Here is a 20,610-nt window from a genome sequence, read left to right as displayed (position 1 = left end):
GCCAACACTGGTAGCCCCTCCTGCGCAGTGTGTCACTGTTATCTCCTTGGCACCTGCCTCAGACTCCTTCCCTCCTGTCTCAGCAGGAGAACCCAATTCTGCACCCTCCGCTACCAACACTGAACTTTGCAGCCTGGCTAATTACTTAATCTCTCCTTTATCCATCCCTCAGCAAACCTGTGATGGATATCATTTTAGAGGCAAGGAGGGCCTAGTACTAGAAAATCTTATGCTGAAAAATGAAAAAGATTCTGTGCCTGGAGCCAAACTGAAGGGATGAGCACAACAGCGCCCAATTTACCTCAGGTTTTACAATACTTAACTGAGATGCTTCACAAGGGTCTGTGTTTTTCCTCCATTAAAATCTACGCCTCAGCCATTTCATCTCACAGAACCTCCCCTCTTCTCTCATCCACTGCTAAAGAAGTTCCTCACAGGGGCCAAAAATTTGGGACCACCCAGGAGAGCTCCAACCCCAGCCTGGGACCTTAACTGTGTCTTGGCGAATCTCCCTCTACCTCCTTTCGAGCCAGCTGCTACTGCAGACTTAAAATTTCTTTCTTGGAAAACGGCTTTCCCATCTGAATTACAGGCTCTTATGGCAGTAGAGCCTTTCATAATCTTTCATGCGGACAGGGTGTCACTCTGAACCAATCCATCCTTCATGCCCAAGGTGGTATCCAGCGTGGCACTTAATCAGTCCATTCATTTGCCAACCTTCTTTCCTAATCCACAGAATAAAGGGGAACGGATACTGCATTCCTTAGATGTGCACAGACAACTTTAGATTCTGCTTGACAGGACTAAGCCTCAAAGGAAATCTGAACAACTGTTGGTAGCATTTGCTGCACGGGCAGAGGGAAGGCTATTTCTAAGCAAACCATTTCTAACCATTCAAAATATTGCTTTTCTAATTTTTCTGTAGTGTAATATTGCTTGTTGTGTTGTGTGTTGCCCTTGTATTAAAACCCTTTAGTTTTAATATTATCTGGTTAATTTTTAGTGTAGCTCATTCCTCCCCGTGTGTGTGAAGGCGTGTGTGTTGGGCCTTGTGTTGTGTTGTTTTTTTAGTTTAACTATGTCTGAAGCCCCAAAAACCTTTTTCTCTAAATGCACGGAGTGTGGCCATAAGCTATCTGTGGCGGATGACCACACTCTGTGTTATTTGCCTTGGGGTTGACCACCTTTCCTCAGGCTGCACTATTTGTGCAGCCTTCAACCCCAGGGCTCTAAAGGACAGGAGATTGAAGTTGATTCTGGCGGGACTTTTGCCCCCAGATTCGGCTTCAACCTCCTCTCCCTTGGTGGCACCTGCTGTGGCAGTGCCCCCTTCCACCCCTGCTCCTCTGGCCGGGACTCAACCTCTCACCTTAGGCCAGGAGGAGAGGGATGCTAGGTGGGAGAAGACGGAAAGACACCACAAGCAGAGGGACGAGTCTTCCTCCTCTGCTCCGCCGGCTAAACAAGCTGCTTCTCCCAGGGCTTCCGGGCCTTCTCCTTCCCGGCTCCATTCACCTTGCTTCTCCCCGGAGCTGGAGGAGGAGACCCGGTCGCCTTCGAGGTGGTACTCCCTGCCCACCTCTGTGGTGGTCTCTAGGTCCACCCGAAGCTTGTCCGATGCAGATATGGACCAGATGATGCATAGGTTCCTCCAGGTCCAGCTGCAGATGGGAGTGCTCATGCCCCCCCACCTCCGGGGGGGAGCTCGACCCCCCCCCCTTTTTATTGCCCCAATTGCTCCTTCTCCGACTCACTTTCGGGGTTTGGTGCCTTCGGATCCGGGTTGCATAGGAGCCGGGGGAGGTTCGGCGCCGATGGTGCTTCGTACTTCGGCTCCGACTGCACCCTCAAGTTTGTCCGATCCCTTTTCGGATCCGAGCTCTGAGCCAAGAGCTGAGCTTCAGATCCAGAGGGGTCAGTGCGTCTTTGGCTCCATCTAGGTCAGAGCATACTGGCCCTTCGGATCAGATTGCTTCGGCGCCGGCCTCGATGCACACATCAAATCCGAGGGGGCTGCTCTCAGATCCTAGAGAGAGCAGTTCTCTCTCGGTGTTCGATGTAGTGGAGAGGATATTGTCGAGGGATTCCAGGCCCCAGGCCCCAGGCTCCGACTACGGATCAACCCTGCACTCCTTCTCAGACGGGCCTACCTTCCATCACCCGGCCCCAGGGACAGCCTGTGCCTACGTCCATGGTGGTTCCCTTAGAGGAACAAGATGTGGTTGGCGAGGCCTCTTCGGACACCCCCCCCTCCCCGAGGAGGTCCCTCACAAACGTAAGTGCAAGAGGAGGCACTTGGACTCACCCGAGTCTGACAGAAGACACTGACTCAGAGGAAGGGGAACTTTCCCCAAGGTCACCCCCCCCCCCCCCAGAGGAAGTCTCCTTCGGAGACATTATGGAAATGCTTCGAAATTAGAGGGGGGTGGTCAGCCCTCGGATGAGTCTGTGCTCCTGGAGGTGTTTGAAGCAGGCCCATCTACCTCTTTGGTGTCCCCTCCCGCCGATCCCCTGGTAGGATCTCATCACTATCAGGGCATGGAAGGAGCAGAACACTGTTGAGCCCATTCCAAAGAGGCCAGATAAAATCCTTAGCCCGAGCGTTATGGAGCAAGGGTGCTCCTGTAGATGCCATGTTGGTGGCGGCTTCCACCAAGGGGGAACTTGCCCAGGAGAGTTCCTCGGTCCATCCTCCCGACAAGGAATCTCTGACTATGGACCGCCTGGGGAAGCGGATGTTCGCTTTAGCTGCCTTCGCGGTGAGGTCTCTGAACTATATGGCACACGTCATATGACTCCAGCGGGATCTCCTCAAGGAATATGCTGGGTCGCCCCCCAGAGTCAATGTCGACCTGAGGACAAGAAGGTGTTCTCAGCTCGAATGGCCACTCAAGTCCATCTCGAACACTTCTATGCGGCTCCTCTCCCATGCTACGGAAGGAGCCGCTAGTGGAGTGGAATTGTTTTGAGAAGACACACTTGGCTCCGCCTCTGCAACTTTGCGGAACCCTTCAAGGCATCCTTCGCATATCCCCCCTTTGACAGCTGTTTGCTTTTTGACAAGACCACCCGCGACACGCTGGTCCAGAGCGAGAAAGACTGGAAGACCTTGTCTGCCGGCTCCCCAGAGGTCCTTCTCCAGGAACCAAAGGGGACAGAAGAAGATGTGGTTCCGAAAGTCTCAACAGTCCTGTTTTGCTCCGGACCCCTCGTCCTAAAGAGGCAGAGGAGGACAAGGTGGACGCTGGCCCAGAGGCAGATGGGGACCGAAGAATTTCTGGTTGAGAGAACCCTTTTCGGATCGGCCTGCGCAGCAGCCCTGAAGGGTTACCCGACTGTTCCACTTTGGAGACAGTTGGGGGGGGGGGTTCTCGAGGCACCTAGCAGTTTGGGAGTCCATTACAACAGATCGCTGGGCATTACAACAGATCGCTGGGCGTTTCAAATCATATCCAGAGGTTACAAAATCCCCTTTCTGAATCCCCCGCCTAGATCCCGGAGCCTCCCTGATGTCCCACCCAATCAGAGGGAGGTAGCAGCTGCAGAAGTAAAGCAGCTGCTAGAAAAAAAATCCAGCGCGTCCCCCTAGACCAGATCGGGCTTCTACTCCAGGTTCTTTCTGGTGCCAAAAAAGACTGGGGACGTGAGGCCAATCCTCTACCTGTCCTTACTAAACCTGTCTGTGGCGCAAGAAAAGTTCTGGATGGTCACCATTCAATCCATTCTCCCTTTCGTGCAGGAGAACGACAGGATGTGCTCGATAGACCTCAAGGATGCGTACTACCACATATTGATGGACAGAAGGTCCAGAAGGTTTCTCTGCTTCCGGCTAGGAGCCAGTCACTACCAGTTCAGGGCCCTCCCCTTTGGTCTCACCACAGCCCCCAGGGTGTTCACCAAAGTTTTGGCAGTAGTAGCAGCCCACCTGAGACTCCAGGGTGTACAGGTCTTTCCCTACCTGGACGACTGGCTCCTGACCGCCACCAACAGGCATCTACTATGTTCAGCCAGAGATTACTTCCTCCACCTGGCCTCTCGGCTGGGAATCAGTCAACCTCAACAAATCTTCCCTTCATCCAACCCAGATCTTAGACTTCATAGGAGCCAGATTAGACACAAACCTATTGAGTCTTCTTAACTCCGGACCAGATTTGCATCCTGAAGCTCCATGTACTGGCCCTTTTACAATCCTCAGCTCCTCCAGCGGAATTGGTTCTGAGGGCTCTAGGTTCCATGGCGGTCACGATCAATCTGCTACCTTTAGCTCGCTTGAACATGAGTACTACAGTGGACCTTGCAGGTTCAATGGTCCATCCTGCTACGCCCGCTGAGTGCACCTATCCCCCTCAGCAGGGCTTGCAGGAATTCCCTGCTCTGGTGGCTCCAATCACTGGACCTCCAGATAGGGCACCCCTTTTCTGTGCCCCCGCCTCTAACCACAGTGACCACGAATGCTTCTCACCTAGGGTGGGGGGCACTGTATGGGCAGAACCGTCTAAGACATGTGGACCCAGTCAGAGACCTTATTGCATATCAATGTCCTAGAGATGAGAGCGGTGCTTTTGGCGTTGCAAGCACTCCAAGCCCTTCTTCCCTTAGGGACAGTTGCAATTCAGACAGACATGTCAGTGGTCTGGTATATCAACAAATGGGGGAACCAAATCCTACCCACTTTGTCGAGAGGCCATGGGAGTTTGAGAATGGGCGATCTCCACCAACTGCTTTCTCATAGCGATGCATATTCTGGGTCCATCGAACATCTTAGCAGACAGGCCGAGTCGAACCATCCTCTCACCGTACGAGTGGTCTCTGAACCCCAGAATAGCGAAGCAATTCTTCCTCAAGTGGGGTCAACCTTGCTGCGATCTCTTCACGTCTCCTTCGAATGCAAAGTGCAGCGACTACTTTGCTCTAATTCCCCCACCAGGGGAATCCCCCAGAGACATGTGCATGTTTGGCCACCCGGTCTACTTTATGCTTATCCCCCTCTTCCCCTAATGCTAAAATTCTTGCAGAAAGCCCATCGCTTGGGGAGCAGAGTAATCCTCATAGCCCCATTCTGGCCTAGTCAAACATGGTTCCCATGTCTATGGTCTCATCTAGTGAATCCTCCATGGATTCTATATCCCACCCCAGATCTGATCTCTCACCCATTGGGTTTGCCAACTCCGTACCTGGACAATCTCAAGCTCACTGCTTGGCTGATCCAGTTCCAGTAATAGTTAGGACTCCCGGTGTCTCGTCCCCTGTTAAGGCTATTTTAGTGGCCGCTCATAAACCTTCTACAAGAAACGTTTTATAACAGCAAATGGAAATGCTTTACTATCTGGGCGGAGCATAGAAATTTGGATCCTTTTACAGCTCCCATCCCAGCGGTGTTAAAATTTTTGTCGACCTTATTCGACTAAGGTGCTAGCTCTTCCACGGTCAAAGTCCAGTTAGCTGCAATTTCCCATTATGTGGGAAGTGACCTCGGTTCCTTAGCATCTTCCAAATTATGTAAGACTTAAAAGGCACCTTCCTCTTAAGACCTCTGGTGAAAGGCGCAGTCCCTCCATGGGATTTAACTCTTGTTCTACAGTCCTTGACCGTTCCTCCATTTGAACCCGCAGCCTCGGTGGATCTGAAATACTCATCTTGGAAGACTGCCTTTCTCATTGCTATCACTTCGGCTAGAAGGGTTTCAGAGCTTCAAGCCCTTTGCGCCAAACCATCGTACTGGGTCTTCCATAAAGATAGTTTCCCTCAGGACCCATCCCTCCTTTCTACCCAAAGTTGCTTCTGAGCCCAATATTAATAAATCTATTTACCAGTTTTCTTTCCAAATTATCAAAACAAGGGTGAATACAAATTACATTCTCTGGACATATATAGGGAATTGATATTCTACTTGCACAGGACCACTGAACATAGGCAATCTGAGCAACTCTTTGCATCCTTTGCAAGACCCTCTTTGGGCAAACCAGTATCAAAAGTTGCATTGTACAGATGGATTTCCCAATGTATACTTCTTGCATATAAGAGTTCTGGTAGACCTGAACCTGAAAGAGTCCACGCACATTCTACCCGATCGATCTCTACTTCTGCTGCCTTTTGCTCCAGAGTCTCCTTGGACGACATTTGTTCAGCAGCCACTTGGGCTTCATCCCATACTTTCATTAACCATTACAAGTTGGATCTAATTTCCAGAGGGAGAGAATCCTTCGGCTCTGCAGTGCTCTGGAATATCCTTCCGTAGGGACCCCCCAAGTTTGGGTAGCTGGGGACTCTGTCCCACAGGTTGATGGACAAATGAAGTTAACTACTTCAGATAAAGAAGTTATGTACTCACCATAACTTTCCAACTGTGTAGGTAAACTTCATTTGTCAGCAACCAACCCCCCCCCCTCCTCCATCCCCCTAACCTATAATGCGTCCTAGAAGGATTTGTCCTTTTCTCAGGATAACACCAGGTTAGGAGTGGCAGGTGATCCTTTGTTGTAATATGCTGTTTTACTATAGCAAACACTCTCTGAGGTCAGAGTGGGATGGCAGGGGATTATGGGTAAGGGGAGGAGCTTAGATCCGATACCCACAGGTTGCTGACAAATGAAGTTTATCTACTCAGATGGAATGTTATAGTGAGTACATAACTTCTTTTTTTTCCTTTCATCCCAGGTCTCTGGGTTTGGCTGTTTCTAAGCAAACCATCTTTTCATGGATTTCTAAGGCCATTTATTTTGGTTATTTTAATGTTCCTGTTCAAGAAATGCTCATTCTATTAAAGCTGTTGCCTCCTCTGCTTTTTTACAAGGGTTTGGATATCAATTCCTTCCTGGCAGCTGCTACTTGGTCCTCTGATCATACTTTCACTAAACATTACTAGCTGGATGTTAATTTCCAGAACCAGGGCAGGCTTTGCCAAGGCTATCCTGCTTGGGTTTGTGGAGGGTTCCTCTGTGCCTTCCGTCCTCTATAAATAGTTTTACAAAACACTGTAAGCTTGATTTCTTCTTTGTCTAGATCATGCTTTGTTGGGAAATTCTCCTGGACTCTTCTTCCACCTCCCTAAAGTAGTAAGCTAAGCTAATCTACAGTCATCCAATATGATGAACATGGTATTGTGGTGTAAGAAAACTTACTGTAACAGTAGATGTTTGATCACTGCTGCAGTAGCTGCTTCCTTCCTCCATCCCCATTGTTTTTTGTGTAATTTAAATGGCAGTGTGTGAACATTGATGTTCATCGTGTTTCACTGTTGCAGTCATTACTCTTGGGTTATCCTGCTGGCAGGCTACCCTGTCAGCCAGAATTCCAAAGTCTAGGTCCGGCGTCGGTTGCTGTCGCCTCTTCCCAGACGTCAGTGCTCCAGGGTTATAAAAGATGCAGCAGACGCCATTTTCTTCAGTCTTTCTTGCCACGCGGTGCCCAAAGCAAAATCAGTTGGCAAGTGCCGGTGAATTTCAGAACCAAAGTCTTCATTAATGCTAAGTACCCCATTGGGGAAACTTTTTTCTTGCTCCAGACCGATGTCAGAAAAAGTTAACAATTGTATTTCTTGTGGGAAACAAATACCTCATAAGGATTTTCACTCTTACTGTATTCCTTGCCTAGGGCCTGATCGCAACGTTGCTAGCTGTCTGGTTTGTGCTAGATTTAACCAACGCACTATTAAGCGTTGGTTTGATTTTGCATTTCATTACTTTGGCCGAAGATTTAACTATATAATGCCATTGGACCAGCTGATAACTGGAGTTTACAAAAAACCGCAAGGACAAGGATAGGCATCCGAGGTCCAAAACCGATGAGTCCTCTTCTAGGCCAGTCGCCGGTTCTTAGAGAGGTGCTTTCGCAGCCCCTGGTGCCCGCTACCTCAGAGCCACAGGCCGCTTCCGACTCCTACGTGGAGCCGACTGGGCCTCTGGATACTCAAGGTATTGGACTCTGAAATCATCCCCTCAGATGGGTCTGGAGCCGCTGAGCAGGCATCGGCTTCTGAGGGTGTCTTCAAACCAACACAACTATATATTAAGCCATCTTCAGTTTCAAAGACTAAAGCAGCTCTAAAGACAAACAAGTACAGCATTCTCCTACTCAGACTTCCATGCCTAAAAAACAGATGCTCAAAATGGCCGAAGACCTAATTACTTTGATCAAGTTCGCCCATCCCCCTCCTAAGAGCCCTAGGCAAGAGACAGAGTATGATTCTTCTGATCAGGTTTCTATTTCCTCTGATCCCTCTTCGAACAGGATTACTCCATGCTTCCCTATGAGGATTCTGATGCTGAAGAATCCATTCCTTCAGCCTCTCCTCCTGAGGATTATTCTTTTGGGGAAACCCTGCATACCATGAGGGAGCATTTCCACTGGGAGAGCAAAGATTATTCTGAATCTAAGAAAAGACTCAGACTTTCTGCTACTTCCTCAGCACAGACCCCTTGCTATTCCACCTGTACTAGACATTGTAGATGTATTTTCAGAGTCAGGCCTGTCCCCTGACTCTTTACCCCCTGCACCTGCTAAGCCAGACAGGTACTACAGGGTCTTGGATTCTCATAAATTCCTGTATAAGAACCCCGCTGCTGACCCAGAAGCCATTTCTCAGGGTTCCAAAGGGGTTAAAGCTTCCACTGCAAAAAACCCTGTCCCCTCTGACAGGGATTCCAGGGCTCTAGACAGATTGGGGGGGGGGGGGGAGTCTACACTTCTGCTACCCTCGCTGTAAGGGCTTTAAATTGTCAGTTTCAGATGCTTAAATATCAGCAATATCTAATGTCACTGCTTAAACAGAAATTGTTGGCAAATACTGAATGTTCAGAGAACAAGGAATTGCAGGATTTATTGCATGCAGCTGAACAAGTGGGAAAGCATACTTTGCAATGTGGTTATGATTCACTGGAGACCTCTTGCAGAGCTGCTAACAGGTTCTGTTATTAGAAGGCATGCTTGGTTAAGGGAACAGAATCTGCCTGATCATGTTAAAGCAAAATTATTAGATGCACCATTACAGCATGACAGTTTGTTTGGTACTAAAGCAGAAGAGGGCAATGCCTGCACCGATAAATTGGCCCTTGCCGTTTTTTTCCAAATTCAACCATCACAGGACTCAACACAGAGTCAAGAACGGAAAAGGAAGAAGCTCACACTTTAACTGGATCTGAACCAAGTTTAGTAGTGAATCTTTCCAATAAGAGTTTAAGCCCTGATATGATTTCCTTGTTAGACAAGGGCCTGAGTTTTATTTCAGCCTTACCGTCTGATATTAGTGAATTTGTGCTGGATATCAGAATATTTTGCAGGAACCTTGCATTAAAATGTATTTTTGGACAAGCTAATGACAGTAGATAGCTACCTTATACAAAATTGAGTAGCTTTGTTCCCCCTAATCCTCCACCAGTGGAGATCATCTTGAGATTAATTGAAGATGAAATCTTCAAGCTAAGGGGTAACACAACCAAAGGACAAGGACGTTTCTTCAATTTAACCACTAATGAGAATGAGATGCTGAAGCAGCTAAAGGAGACAGACAGCTTGGTCATCAAGCCTGCTGATAAGGGAGGATGTATGGTAGTGATGGAAGCCGTATGGTACAGGCATAAAATGCTCTCTATGCTGGATGATGAAAGAACATATAAGAGATTAAGTTGCAGTGAAGCTACGACTAAGGTAGATTGTTTTTGTGGCCATCTATATGATCTATTGATGCAGGCAAATATCTCACAAGAACTATATCAGTTCTTTGACTGCTTTAAATCTATGTTTCCATACATCAGCGGACTCCCAAAAATTCACAAGGATCCAGTTGACCCACCCCTATGTCCCATAGTTTCTGGTAGGGGGTGGGTAACTGAACCTGTTTCCATGTACATGGAGAATGAATTAAAGAAGGCCTTGCCACTAGCAGGAACTGTATTGAAGGACTCAGGAGATTTTCTGGAAAAACTCTTTTAGTTACTAAGGACCTCAAGAAATATGAAGATTTGTTACTAGTGACAATGCACACTCCACGGCAAGCAACAGCAGGAACAGAACTTCGAATAGGGCTAGAAATATATTTAAATGAATTTATTCACGTAAGCGCTTTCGGAAAAAAACGTTTTTCCTTCATTGTACTAGTGACAATGGACATCAAGAGTTTGTTTACGGTGATTCCGAATGACTATGGTCTACAGGCAATAAGATCTTTCCTAACAAGGAATAGTATGGAAGTAGAACCAATATGTTCCTTGCTGGAACTTTGTACTGGAAAATAACATCTTTATGTATGGGGATTCTTTCTATTTGCAGACTGTGGCTTGAGTGTGGCTATGGGCACCCCATGTGCAAATAGTTACTCTAATTTGGTTCTGGCTGAGTGGGAACATAATGAACTGATACCCAGCACTTGGAAACAATGTCTAGTGTACTACGGCCGTTTTGTGGATGATGTCTTTATCCTTTGGAGAGGCAGCTCTACACAATTGGACCTTTTTGTCAACTTTATCAACGAGAGCACTGATTTTCTAGAGTTTGTGGTTAAACAAATAAAATAAAAAATAAAATAAAATAAATAAAAATAAAATAAAATAAACATTCTTCGGAGACCATAGAATTTCTGGATGTAAAGATTCATCTGCATCCTGATAGAGGTATCAGTACCGGAATTCATAAAAAAGAAACCTGGAGAAATCATTATCTGCATAGGGAGAGTATGCACCCGGGACATATTTTTGATAATATCTTTGAGAATCAGATCTTAATAACCTCAAGATTATGTACTGAGAATGAAGACTTTGTAGCAAAACAGAGAAATATTGAGACACATTTAAGTAAAAGATCGTATAAAAGAAAGAATCTAAGATTGAAGCATGATCCACAGGAATTAAGGAGATGAAAGGGACGTCCCTACTTCTCTGAACCCACATCGAGTCATCATGAGAGCCTGGATCCTAAAACTCAATCACAGCAACTTAAATGTTTGTTAACATACACTGCTGACAATAAGCAAGTATGTGAAATTATTAGGAAGTTTTGGCCGGTATTAACAACTGATGACAAAATAAGAGACATTGTAGGTGAACAGCCCAGATAGAATAAGAAGAATTTAAAACGTCTCATTTGCAACAAAGATGGATTTGAAAGAAATAGGCCCAATTCTAATAGAAAGGGCACTTTCAAGTGCTTAAGATGCAAAGCTTGCAACTCTGACAGCTCCAATGTTTTTGTACATCCATACTCCAGACAACAGTACAATTTTAATGTCTATGCTGATTGTACTAGTTCCCACATCATATACTTAGTGACTTGCTGCCAATGTAGTGCTTTCTATGTTGGCAAAACAGATCAACGTCTTAAGGAACGTATCCTCAGACATTTGAGGGACATCAAACAAAGATCCCAATAATGCCTTAGCAGCCCACGTAGCACAGTATCCTTCTCATTACTTTGTATTCAAGGCCACAGAGGCCCTTAGCAGCCCACGTAGCACAGTATCCTTCTCATTACTTTGTATTAAAGGCCACAGAGACCCTTAGCAGCCCACGTAGCACAGTATCCTTCTCATTACTTTGTATTTAAGGCCATAGAGGCCCTTAGCAGCCCACGTAGCACAGTATCCTTCTCATTACTTTGTATTTAAGGCCACAGAGGTCCTTAGCAGCCCACGTAGCACAGTATCCTTCTCATTACTTCGTATTTAAGGCCATAAGGGCCCTTAGCAGCCCACATAGCACAGTATCCTTCTCATTACTTTGTATTTAAGGCCACAGAGGCCCTTAGCAGCCCACGTAGCACAGTATCCTTCTCATTACTTTGTATTTAATGCCATAGAGGCAGTCTGTCAGACCACAAGAGGAGGTGATGTTCATAATCGCACAGAGCTAAGGGAAACATGCTGGATAATTTAAGAGCAAACAGATCACCAGGCTTGAATACTATTGTGCCATTAAAACCTGCACTTAAGAATAGAAGGAATATGATTAGCAAGTCTACTTGAATGTTGCTTCATTCATATAATGTATTCACATCCATAGCTATTAGTTTTCCCATATACAATTCTATAGTAAAGAGAAGCACTGCCCCTTTAATTACAGTGAAGGAATATATACCTCTCTGCTAGTTGGCCTCCTTTTAGTTTGCAACAAGGGCATGTCAGAGAACTAAATGAGGAATGTCTGATACCTTATAAATACAAAAGCTGAACAGTCCTTTTTATACAATCTGAGGAAGGCTTATTTGCTGAAAGCGCTTATTGGAAGACTGAGGACTGCTTATTTATGTTATATTCTTTTTATTAAAGTTTTGATTCTACTATTAAGTTTTACTGCCGTGGTAGACATCAGGAGTTTTTAGTAGTGTTGGCCTTCTAAAAATTGGTCCTTTCCAGTGTCAGACCACAAAGAGGCAGATACAGGCGTCCCAGAGGCAGATCTCAGCCCCAAGGCTCATACAGGCCTAAACAATGGGGTGCTCCTACCTCCAAAAGCGGAGAAGACAAATCACAGCCTTACAGGAAACAGTCCCAATGACTTTCCTCTACCAGATCCAAGCACTTTTCTTTGGGAAGCCCCCTTAGGGGGAAAACTAGCACTTTTTTCTTCAAATTGGCAAATGGTTACCCAAGACAAATGGGTCCTGAACATAGTGTCCCAAGGCTACAGGTTCCATTTTCACACTCTACCAAGGTCAAAGGGTATGCCAGACCTGCCACACAATCAATGGGAAGAGGCACAAAAACAAATTACAGCCCTCATGGACATGAGGGCCATTCAAAAGGTACCACAACAAGAGCAGGGGCAAGGATTTTACTCCATACTTTCCCTAGTACCCAGAAAGGACAAAAAACCTGGAGACCAATACTGGACCCGTTTATACTAAATACGTTTCTGGAAGTTCCAAAATTCAAGATGTTGACTCTACAGCAGCTACTGCCCATGCTGGGCAAGAAGGCATGGCTCGTAACTTTGGACCAAAAAGAGGCATACCTGCATGTCCCAGTCAGAGTATCTTGCAGAAAGATACCTTGGATTCATAGCTGGCTCAATGCATTACCAATTCTCTGCACTGCCCTTTGGCTTATCTACTGCGCCCAGGGTCTTCACAAAATTCCTGGCACCAGTAATTGCGTTTTGCAGACAAAAAGGAATTCAAAAAATCCCTACTTGGACGACTGCCTAATTCAAGCAGAGAACAAAGATATTCTTCTAAAGCATCTGGCACTTGTAAAAAGATTGCTAATTGGCCTAGGGTACACAGTAAACGAAAAGAAAGCAAAACTAGTGCCCTCTCAAGAGATAATATTCCTGGGTGCAAGCTTAAATACAACTGCCCAGATGGCTTATCTCACGGCAGACAAACAAAAACAACTGAATACTTGCTTAAACAAATTGGCAACAAAACCCCACTTATCTGCAAGGAAAATCCTGCAGGCCTTGGGTTTCATGGTATCCTACATTCTACTAATTCCATATGCCAGACTGCACATGAAGAAACTACAATGGTATCTAAAAAGTGTTTGGACTCAGCATTCCCATAGCCTGGTGACGGTAATTGCAGTCATTCCCTGCCTGCAACAGGAGTTTCGATGGTGGGCAGAAGCCTGTCACCACAACAAGGGTCTGCCATTCAGTTTACCCACAGCCAGACAGACACTGACAACGGATGCATCAGATTATGCCTGGAGGGCCCATATGGCAGGAAAATGCATTCAGGGCACATGGCCTGCGAACCAGATGCATCTTCACATAAATCAAAAAGCGATGCTAGCTGTTCAAAATGCCCTGACTGCTTTCAAGGACCTGCTTCATCCAGGACAGTTATTGATAGACAACACTACGGTCATCTGTTACATAAACAAGCAGGGAGGTACACATTCTTACCCCCTCTGCAGACAAGCAATGACCTTATGGGACACAGCATTGGCTTTTCAAGTTCACCTGCAAGCACAATTCCTGTCTGGAAAAACAAATACTCTGGCAGACGAACTAAGCAGAAACCTCATGGATCCCCACAAATGGAAAATGGATCCACAAGTCTTCAGCGTGATAAGGAAATGGGGATGCCCAGACATAGATCTATTTGCCTTCCCTCACAACTGCCAATTGCAGAGATTTTGCACAAGGATTTATCACAAGCAAGCATGGAAAGTGGATGCCCTATCCTTCAGCTGGAAAAAATCTAACCGTATATGCCTTTCCTCCACTGCCTCTCCTTCCCAGGGTACTCCTAAAGGTCAGACAAGAGAAGCAAAAAAATAGTACTGATTGCACCAGACTGGCCATGCCAGCACTAGTACCCAATCCTAAAGAGCTTATCTCAAGGTCCAGCATGGATATTGCCTCAAACTTCTCACTTGCTGACCCAATAAAACAATCAGATCCTGCACAGCCAACTCAGGACCCTAAATCTGGCAGCATGGCGGATAATGTAGCCATTCAGAACACTCCTTTCAAAAGCAGTTATGGATGTTATCTTGGAGGCCAGAAGGCCCAGTACCAGAAAATCTTATGCAGAAAAATGGAAGAGATTCTGTGCTTGGAACCAGGAACAAGGCATTGACACGTGTGTACCAAATATCCCTCCGATTTTACAATACCTAACTGAGATGCTGAAGAAAGGCCTTTCTTTCTCATCAATTAAGATTCATGCCTGTACCATTTCAGCCCATTACAATATGGAACCACATATGTTTTCTCATCCTTTAATAAGGCAGTAGTACCTCAGAGGGGCCAAAAACATTAGGCCTCCAAGGAGAGCACCAATTCCGGCCTGGGACCTCAAATTACGTTTTGGAAAAACTCATTTGAGCCAGCATAAACAGCAGATATAAAATTCTTATCCTGGAAAACGGCTCTGCTCCTAGCAATAACCTCCGCAAGGCGAGTCTAGGAGTTACAAGCACTCATGGCTGTGGAACCTTTCATCATTTTTCATCCAGACAGGGTTTCTCTGAGGACAACACCCTACATTTATACCTAAGGTGGTGTCCAGTGTGGCCCTCAGCCAAACCATTCACTTGCCTACCTTTTATCCAAATCCACAGAACAAGGGTGAGAAAATTCTGCATTCTTTGGACATAAGCAGGCAGTTACGCTTCTACTTGGACAGAACTTAAGCTTTCAGAAAGACTGAGCAACTTTTAGTATCATATGCTGCAGTATCACAAGGAAAGGCTATCTCATAACAGACTATTTTTAAATGGATAGGCCATTGCATCCGTTTCTGCTATTCTCAACATGGCAAACCAGTGCCCAAGGGCATTAGGCCTCATTCCACCAGAGCAGCAGCCACTTCAGCAGCATTCCTCAGAGGAGTACCAACCAAAGATATCTTAGAGGCTGCAACCTGGAGTGCAGTGCACACCTTCACAAAGCACTACCACTTACCTCTTTCCTGTAAGTCCAGAGCAGGCTTTGCCACTGCAGTTCTGCAGGGCCCCATAGCCTCTCCTAATCCTATTTAGCCCAGCCACCCAACCTCTGCTTTGGGATTCAACCCAAGAGTAATGACTGCAACAGTGAAACACGATGAACATAGTACAGTTGTGTACCTACCATACATGTAGATGTTAGTGTATTCACTGTTGCAGTCCAGGTTACCCACCCACCATCCCCCTTTTCTTTGCTGGGACTTGTCTGCACTTCTCTATCATATACAACCTATTTGGTGTATTTGCTTGTAGATGAAGGAAATGTTGTTTTTGTGCATACTTTTTTATTGGCATATTTTTCAGCCTATCAATTTGGGGGCACCTGACATCTGGGGCAAGAAAAACTGAAGAAAATGGCATTGGCTGCATCTTTTAATACCCCTGGCGCACTGACCTCTGGAAGAGGCGACCGCAACAGACGCTGGACCTAGACTTTGGAATTCTGGCTGACTGAGGGTAGCCTTGCCAGCAGGATAACCCAAGAGTAATGACTGCAACAGTGAATACACTCTAACATCTACATTTATGGTAGGTACACAACTGTACTTTTTGTTCCTAGCTTTATTCCTTTCAGGGTTCCGCCTCCCACTCTATTGGCAGGTATGCTGTGAAAGGCTTTGCACCCAAACTTGTCTTTTAGTCAGCTTAGCTTGAGCTGCCTGTTTGATCTTGTGGAAGGTGCACTGAATCTTTGGAAGCTTGGCTGCTGTTATATCCTTGGCAGGATATAACCCATACAGCTAAGGCTAGTCTTTGAATTGTCCAAGAGGTCCCACCAGACCAAAGAGGATCTGGTGTCTACTCAAGATTCTTTAGTGCTAATGAAAAACAAGGATCTCGGGGCCATTTTGGAAGACAGCAAGCTGAATCTTTATGTGAAACCAACTTCCAGATTATATTAGTTCAGTCCATCCTTCACCTTCTGAAGGATGATTGGCTGTGTTTGAAGGTATCCTTGAGGCCCACCAATCACACAGATGGTGAGTCATTCCAGGAGGTTCCTGCATTTCTGGCTGGGAGCTGGTCATTACCAATTTCAAGCTCTGCCCTTTGTCATACTAAATTCAGCCTATTGCAGGGCAACGGTGATCCTCCTAGCTCCTTTTGGACAAGAAAATAATCCTTCCCCCTTCTGTGTTTTTTTCTGTTATACCTGCTGTAGGTTCTGGGTCTGGTTCAGGAAGATTTATGCTAGCAAGTAAAGTTTTTCTATTTAGCTTCTTTCTAAGGATATATCCTTTTTTATGCCATATTAGACACAATCCTATATTTTCTGTTTGATCTTTTCCATTTCTAGCTTCTGTTGTTCCACTATTAAAGTTCAGCTAGTGGCAGTCCCAGACTTGCATACAGGTATTGATAGTACACCTGTTGCTTCACTTAAATTATCTAAAGCCTTCTTGATGGGTACTTTCTTTCCTTGAGGTTTGGCTATATTGTTTCAAGTGTTGATTAAGCCTCCTTTTGAGGTAGTGGCTACCTTAGGTTTAGTAGTAGTAACCTCTGCCAGCAGGATTTTCGGAACTCCAAACCTTATCTAGCAGCCCTCTTTGCCTTATTTTCAATAGGGCAGAGTTGTCTTTGTAACTGTGTGTGTCTGCAAGTGGCCTCTGAATTGAATCTAAGCCATTCAGTTCATTTGCCTTGTTTCTTCCCAGTTTTCATTAAGAAGGGGAAGAGTATTTGCTCTCATTGTTTGGATATTCGTCTTCTGCTGAAATCAACTTTTCATTTTCTATCACTAAGTTAGGTAAGCCTCTTCCTAAGGTGACCTTGTCCAGATGGCTTTCTGATTTCATTTTCTTTTGTATATTCTGTGAAAGGCATTCCTTCACCAAGTAAACCTAAACCCACTCTACCAGAACTGTTGCTACAATGTTTCCTTTTGCTCAGGTTTCTGTAGATATTTGTGCAGTGACAATTTGGTCCAACACTCTTACCTTTGTGACTCATCACAAGCTGGGCATTTGGTCCATATCTAGGTCAACCATTTACTGCTCACGTTTTGCGGAATGGTCTCTTGATGCCACCCTTTTTGATTGGCTGGGGACTCTGATCTACAAGTTAAGATAGAGGGAAAAGATAGTGTTGGATATGAAAGTTATGTACTACATTTGTCCATCTACTACATCCCTCCTTCCAAATTGCCAGACTAAGTGGCTCCCAGTGGACTATGCACACCTGCTGTAAGCCTCATCTCATTGGGACCCTTTCCTTGGTTCCTCCATTTAACATGGTTGAGATATCCCATGATTTCTAGTGTCTAGTAGGGCAGACTTGAGCTGATGAGATTTAAGAAAGCAGTGCATTATAGGGGAGGAGGAGATGGAGTTTTAGAGCTGAAAAGTCTGAGCTGCCGGCTTCAGATCAGATAACCCACAGGTTGAGATGGGCAGAAGACAACACTGATCTAGTGTCATGGTAAGTACATAATTTTTGTTGTACAATGCATTAAATGACAAAGTATGCCCGACAGAGGGTGGGGTTCTAGTATGTCCGACAGGGGGGTGGGGTTCTTTACTTCGCCCTCCTTTTCACCTTTCTTTTCTCAGTATTGTGATGGCCTAGAAAAAAATCAACAGACTCAGACCATTTGTCGCAGTGTGAAAAGCTGTCTGGGTATAGTTGGGTCCGCTGTTCCCGGTTAGGGGTCGCCATAGCGGAACTCTGGTCCGCTAATATTTGGTAGTGGATTTTTACATGCCGAGTTACCAGCCCCTGACACACAACCTTCAACGAAGGCACACCCATTCACGCATGCTTCCACACAGAAGACGGTCTAGCTGAGAATCTAACGCAACAACGTCTTGCTGTGAGGCGACAACTCTACCGCAGCACCACTACCGCAGACTGTAGTAAAAAATGTCACTACACTAAACTTCCGCAGTATTTGTTTGTAGGGTGCTGATTTTTATTCAGTAGTGTTTTTTTAAAGCATGGTACTTTTGGGAGCTATGGTATGGGGATTAGAAGCATAATTTCTACTGTGTAAATCTAATGCAATTTTGTTTTTTTCTTAGCAGGAGGATGCAACTCAATCCAAGAGATCTCCATCTTCACCCCAGGGAGGACCCAAAAAAAGATCAGCATTTGGAGATTTAACAAATGTAAGTATGCAGTAACCATTGAAATGAGTGATGTGCAGAATGGGGACTTGTATATGCAATGAGCAAACTGCTTCACAAGTGTCTTCTTCAAAGCATTTGTAGGAGTTAGTAAACCCGTGTGCTGCCCTTCTAATTTGAGTGATTTAGAAAGCTGGAAGGTTTTAAGGGAGCGTGGGTGTGTTTTTGTAAAGCATCATGTACTATTTTAAATACTGAAATTACTTTGATTTCTGGTTTAAAGTTTTTTTGATAACTGGGAAAAATCCATTTTTAGTGGAAGCCTGTGGGGACCAACTTAACAGTACAATGTACATTTGTATAGTTAGAGTTGCACATTATATGGAATTAACCTTTAGGGAATGTCTTAGTTGCAGCAGTTGTCATAAAGCATTTAACATGGAATAACATGCATCTATTGTGGTCCCAAAGAATACCCTATCTTGTGATAATTAGCATGGTATAATTTGTATCCACTGCTGTTTGTAGAAATTGGATCTATTTTATTAAGTTGAACACCCTCTGCTTGAGTTGCACCAACTCACTGCTGATCAGCCGAGTCCCAGTGTCCTTGTCAGGCAGCTGGTTTTAAATGTTTTGCAGGGGGATAATCCTCCTCCTTCACCACATGTGGAGGCTCTGTCCCCATACCCCATATTATTACATCTGAGGTCACACAACCTGAGAAAAATCATATCAACACAGAATTTTTATTTGATTGTATCAAGCTAGAATACACAGATGAGTATTCAACCGCAAGCAAATAAGCCATGAACAGATGAAGTAAAAGATAAATGTACAGTTCATGTGGTTTAGGGGACAGATCTGGGTTTTGTAGAACAATTCACATATTCAGGAAATGCTGTTTTAGTTAGGAGCTGTGATATGTAAACTTTGAAATGGGTTTTGATTAATCTAGCACACTTCCTTATTTGATGATCACTGCAGTTGGTTTCCAGTGAGATGGATAGAGCAGTCACTGGAAGGCATATATGCTGTGCTGCTGGCTGTCATGGGATGGCGTATATGCTGTGCTGCCGGCTGTCACGGGAAGGAGTATATGCTGTGCTGCCGGCTGTCTGCTGTCACTGGAAGGCGTATATGCGGTGCTGCCTGCTGTTTTTGGTTTCATTTTCTCTCTGCTGTTTTTACAGTAGATTCAGTTCCATCTAGCTTTGCTGTGATGGACTTTTGGCTATTTAGCTGCCTCAAACTAGTCATGCTAGTCGCATAGATTTACTTCATTTTGCAATCTTTTTGTTCCATTTCAAAGTAAAGGGTGATTCCCAAGAAGAGCTGCTTTGACTTTTGCAGCCTATTTTCTCAGAAACTGACATGTACCAGAATGCTGGTTGGACAGCGCAGGGGGAAGAGGCTGTGCTTAAGGCTGGCACTGACCAGAAACCAGAATGAGAGTCTAATCAGCCCAAGAAGTATTTGTGATGTATTTTGTGATGTATTACCAATCGTATACTTTAGTTGATCACTTTACAGTTGTCAATCCTGTGGGAGATGCACAAAGTTGGTCTTCACATTGTAAATGTCTGAAGACTCAGTCAGATGGTATTATCCTGGATTTAGAAGTATCACTGATGATTAAGGCTGCCTTGGATAGTAGGGAGTAATGTTTACATTGTACTGAAGACCTTCACATGGGCTTTAAAACAGAAGAAGCAAAGGTGGGTGCCATACTGTATGCCTGAACAAAAGCAGGCAGAGTGAGCATGTGCAATGCAAATAAGGATGCAACAGTGACATTTCTCTCAACTCCTCTAGATTTATTTTAGATGTGACATAATTTCTCTTGAAAATCTAAGCTGCAAAGGCAGCAGCAGAGATTTGTGCGTGCACACTGTTTAAACTACAGCAGAAGCGCACAGCCTTTGTCATAAAGACAAGCAGTGTTGTAACTGTCAAAATTCATGCTGAAATAAATCTCCAACAAAACGTGCTGCAGTAAGAATCATGAACACAGGATGCAGCTACAGACTTGACACGTCTGTCCCAGTGAAGCTAAATTTGTGGACAAACTTGATACCCTTCACTCTTTCAGCTTTTTCCCGATAAGGGGTCGTCGCAGCGGAATTCCAGTCATCTAATGATTGGCAGTAGATTTTTACG

At 45.2% G+C, this 20,610-nt stretch overlaps 1 protein-coding gene across 3 annotated transcripts in view; it reads left to right on the top strand.

Moving 5' to 3' along the window:
* CCNB3 (cyclin B3) overlaps positions 1-20,610 on the top strand; it is a 1,510,800-nt gene that overhangs the window by 313,498 nt on the left and 1,176,692 nt on the right. For 2 of the 3 annotated variants that reach the window (XM_044057491.1, XM_044057490.1), the window contains exon 3: positions 18,406-18,492. In XM_044057491.1, the coding sequence (XP_043913426.1) occupies positions 18,406-18,492 (87 nt within the window). The remainder of the gene's footprint in view (positions 1-18,405; positions 18,493-20,610) is intronic. The other variant, XM_044057492.1, reaches the window with a different exon arrangement.

This window comes from Protopterus annectens, chromosome 15.part0, assembly GCF_019279795.1.
Source record: "Protopterus annectens isolate FY-2018-M chromosome 15.part0, PAN1.0, whole genome shotgun sequence".
NCBI lineage: Eukaryota > Metazoa > Chordata > Ceratodontiformes > Protopteridae > Protopterus > Protopterus annectens.
Note: the sequence above shows the minus strand (reverse complement) of the source record. Positions and strands in the feature narration are given on the sequence as shown.